Source organism: Rhagoletis pomonella, unplaced genomic scaffold, assembly GCF_013731165.1.
Source record: "Rhagoletis pomonella isolate Grant_MI unplaced genomic scaffold, Rhpom_1.0 Rhpom_scaffold_00005, whole genome shotgun sequence".
NCBI lineage: Eukaryota > Metazoa > Arthropoda > Insecta > Diptera > Tephritidae > Rhagoletis > Rhagoletis pomonella.
In genome coordinates, this window is record NW_023458559.1 from 77,105,442 (window position 1) to 77,109,237 (window position 3,796).

Genomic DNA, 3,796 nt, shown 5'->3' on the forward strand with positions numbered 1-3,796 from the left:
GTATCACAGCCGCTTTTAACGTATCACTGTTCCCCTTTGTTGTTCCAGTGATATGGTAATTGCGATCGGTCACTCCCCTTTTTAAGCCAGGAAAGAAGGCGAATGCAGGATATATATACAGATCTATCGCCCCCTATCCTTAGTAGAAAAACCAACTCAGCACTTCTTCCACTCAGCCGTCTAAGCATATGAACAAACATCACTATTAATTCTAGAAAATGCACAGCCTCAACACAGCAATGAACGCCATCACCACAGAGATAAGCGTGGATCTGAACAAACGGCGACCTTTGGATGGGACGGCTCTTGTCCTAGGTGTCTATGTTGTAAGTATTAACCACGCGACTCTTTGTCATAAGGTCGTCACTTCCAGCTCGGATGGAATGGTGGATAACCCGCAAGCTGTGTGAATGTAAATTTCGAGTTGAATTAATTCCGAAACGCTAAGCCAGGCGAAAATGACAGACAGTCGCTGGAGATGGCGTTATATTCCCAACGCTTCTGGAGTCTAACTGCTGAGATAGGTCAACGATGGCACGATCATGGCGACGGGTCCAAACAGGTCCAAACTATCTCTTCAATCTCCAGAATTTCTATATCGGCAGAAACCTCTGAATATCTGCCGCAGCAGTTATTAGACTAGAACTCAAATACCGGTTCTATGATCGTTCCTTCTTCGCAGCGTTTTCACTGCCACTTGTAATTAAAAAACTCCTTCAGTCGCTGACCGACAGCACTTTGTAGAGCCGAAAACAAAGGGACGCAAAAAATGTACAAGGAAAAAGGTTGATCGGAGATAAACTATGCAGTGTCATGCATCGCAAGAACGAGTATCACGCAGTGGATAATTCTGCAAACTGTCCAGAACTCGGCTACAGACTGCTTTCTCATAGCGCCCAAGCGAATCCTACACGAGAGAAGCCAATTGCAGGCGGTGAAAGAACATAAATTCTTGCTATCGAGGCAGTTGTGGGAATAACCACAACAACGCCCTGCTTCATAAGGATCGACTCCATCAACACGCAAGGCAACACATGTACAACTGGAGAACAGCAACCCGTCCCCGCTGAGCTCAAAAGTCGCAAACACCTACCCAGCAAACGGTCAAGATCTTTATATGCTGCTCCAAGCAGACGAACCTGATATCGGTAGCACTGGTTTTAGGCGGATACTGTATTCGTAGCTACATATGATTGAAAATTCACTTATCAAATGCTGCACGTTCACTTTCGTCCATTTCAAAGCCGTTCCTTTTACGCCGCCACACTATTTATGTATGACTATCAAACTACTACATGTCGCTCTCATGCATCGGAACAACCGACCTTGCACTTCCGTTGCCATGTTTCCGATTTTAATTTCCGCGCGCGTCAGAGCAACTTTATTTGCGACGTGGGACAAGAACGTACCATGTCGCTCGTCAGCCTCTGGCTCTTGCCTCATCCAGGTGCACTCTGACAGGAAGTCAGATGATGCAGGCTGATGTTGTCGTTTGGCGCTTTCATGCCTCTACTTTGGCTTATTGATTCACTTTATTACTTTTCCACCATTTTAAAGCCATCCATTCATTTGCCATTTAAGTCTCGAGTTGAGTTTATTATGAGTAGCCGGCAATTGGCGGCATTCACGTGAAGTGCACTGCGATCTACTTCAAAATCCACTGCGACTCATATTTCGCTAGGCAGCGCCGCTGCATAAAATGTATCCAGCGGCATTGCAAGTGCGCAATGAACGCATGAAAACTGTGTACTTCTTTTTAACAGCAGAATACCTTGGCACTTTTTTGCCGGACAACCCAGATGCGATCGTTTATCCGACCAATATTTGTACGTCGGTAAAGGCACCTCAACCGCTGCAACCAGTACAACCGCTGCAGCCGCAACGTTCCCCAAAATATTTGAAAATACCAACAAATACTAGTTTGTTTCAGACAGACGCCCCATCAACGTCTGCGGCAGCTGCAGCGGCTGTACAGGCCGCACGGAGCTGTGAGTCGCCGCGAACGCATTGCTGGCGTACCGAATCAGTGCTACACTTCTTCGTCGATACATGGCTGCGCTACGACATCGATGAGGCGAGGGTAAGTTAAACTTCGTACAAATAATAATGATCTTTTTAAAATATATTTCTTCTGTAACACTAAGGACCTACCAAGCAGCGAGTTTATACGCGTTGTGCGCATACTTGTAAAGCAAGTGCACACATTCGCTAATTCGATGCACATGGATCATACTCCGATGGCGATACTTCGCAAGCTGGCTCATCCAATGATGAAAACTCGCATATATCCTTTCTTAAAAAGCATTATAGGTCGCTGGCCGCTAGACAGTTCATTGTCAGTGGTTCTAGAATTATGGCTGAGCTATATTCAACCTTGGCGTTATATGTTCGATTTACAAAATACAAACCTCTAGTAAGTAATTGCGATGGGAATTTTCTAATTAATTTATTTAATGTTGTTAATCATTTCAGTGGTGGTGGCAATTTTAACGCAGCGACTAGTGCTAGTGGTATGATGCCTAGCTCCACTGGAAGTGAAACGTCCGTGAGTCAACGTTTCAGTACATTTATAGCCGAGAATTTGGTAATATATACGCAGGTCTTTGTATATATATTACCACGCTTTGAGCGACTAGATTTCACATCGTTCAGAAATGTTATTATGCTGCACAGATTGGTAAAGGTAAGTAGAAAATCTTAAATAATTAGAAGATATGTAGGTATCTCAAGGAAGAACACGGATATTCAAGTAAGGTAGATTCGCCGAGCTTAGAAAATGTGGGATATGTATATAACATGCTAATTTTATATCAATAAAACAGTTTAAACATTTCACTTTATAGGTTTTTAACCAGCCTAATCTGCCAACAATGTTATGCCAAGCAGAGCAAGCTTACATTTGCCAACTTGGTATTGACTCGCCCAGAAAACATTCAGTTTACTCCAGGTAACAATTATATTACACATCTATAGCTGATTTATAAGCAATTTTACGTTAATAGGCACGGCAAAAATGAATGGGATGGTATGTTTCATGAAGAAAGCTATACGCCACTTTTTGGTTCAGCTGTGAAATGTGAAATCGAACAAGTAATCAAAACAGTTTGCATATCACGTTTATATGTGCTACAGGAAATCGATAGCATACGACATGATATTGTGAAACAACGTAAGTCGCATGGCTTTTTGCGTAAAATGTTTGCCAGCCTCTTTGAGGACGTCTCACCGGCGGAATTGAAATTACAAGAGATTGGTAAAATACCAGATATACTCGATTATTTGGCACATATACCGCAACACAGTCACAGTTTCGAATAAGCAACGTAAGTACTAAAGTGGCGGCTCCTACGCTTATTTAGCTTCCTTGTATTCTGCGTTGGATTTATGTTTTTCATAAGTCTGGCACAAAGTGTTGCAAGCAGGTGCCTTGCAAGTAGCTGTCTGAGTTTACACCCGGCGTCGGTCGCCTAAAGCATTGTAATGTTGGAAATGATGCAGGAAACTTTATCTTGTTTGTTTGGGAATTCCTGTTGGCGTGTTTGCAACAAAATGAACATTTTAAATTATTGAAGGGATTTCTACAAGTTTGAGCGAAAGGCGCTTGATAAACTGGGCCCTAGAAGAGAGAATTTGAGTCAATAGTATTCCTAAGAAGCCTAGGCCTTCGTTCGAGAAGAGATATTCCCTTTTCACTGTTTGCAATCAAGTCCTGGTGTGATCAGACATTTTTCGGTGAGCTATCTCGCAAACTTCGCCAGAATTCCAATTAAGATTGTGTCTAAAACGAAGTTCCGGA

At 42.9% G+C, this 3,796-nt stretch overlaps 1 protein-coding gene across 1 annotated transcript; it reads left to right on the forward strand.

The window, feature by feature from the left end:
• Window positions 1-218: 218 nt before the first annotated feature.
• On the forward strand, window positions 219-3,318 carry LOC118740225 (sphingomyelin phosphodiesterase 4-like). Its single transcript, XM_036471722.1, has 6 exons — window positions 219-326; window positions 1,682-2,080; window positions 2,145-2,413; window positions 2,473-2,683; window positions 2,844-2,947; window positions 3,003-3,318. The coding sequence occupies exons 1-6, from the start codon at window positions 219-221 to the stop codon at window positions 3,316-3,318; spliced, it is 1,407 nt and encodes a 468-aa protein (XP_036327615.1).
• Window positions 3,319-3,796: the final 478 nt, after the last annotated feature.

Bases quoted from the DNA above. Each gene is read 5' to 3' on its own strand.
- LOC118740225 (XM_036471722.1), top strand. From the start codon at position 219: ATGCACAGCCTCAACACAGCAATGAACGCCATCACCACAGAGATAAGC. The intron at 327-1,681 runs GTAAGTATTAAC...ATATTTCGCTAG, and splicing joins TTGTCCTAGGTGTCTATGTT to GCAGCGCCGCTGCATAAAAT. The intron at 2,414-2,472 runs GTAAGTAATTGC...TAATCATTTCAG, and splicing joins TTACAAAATACAAACCTCTA to TGGTGGTGGCAATTTTAACG.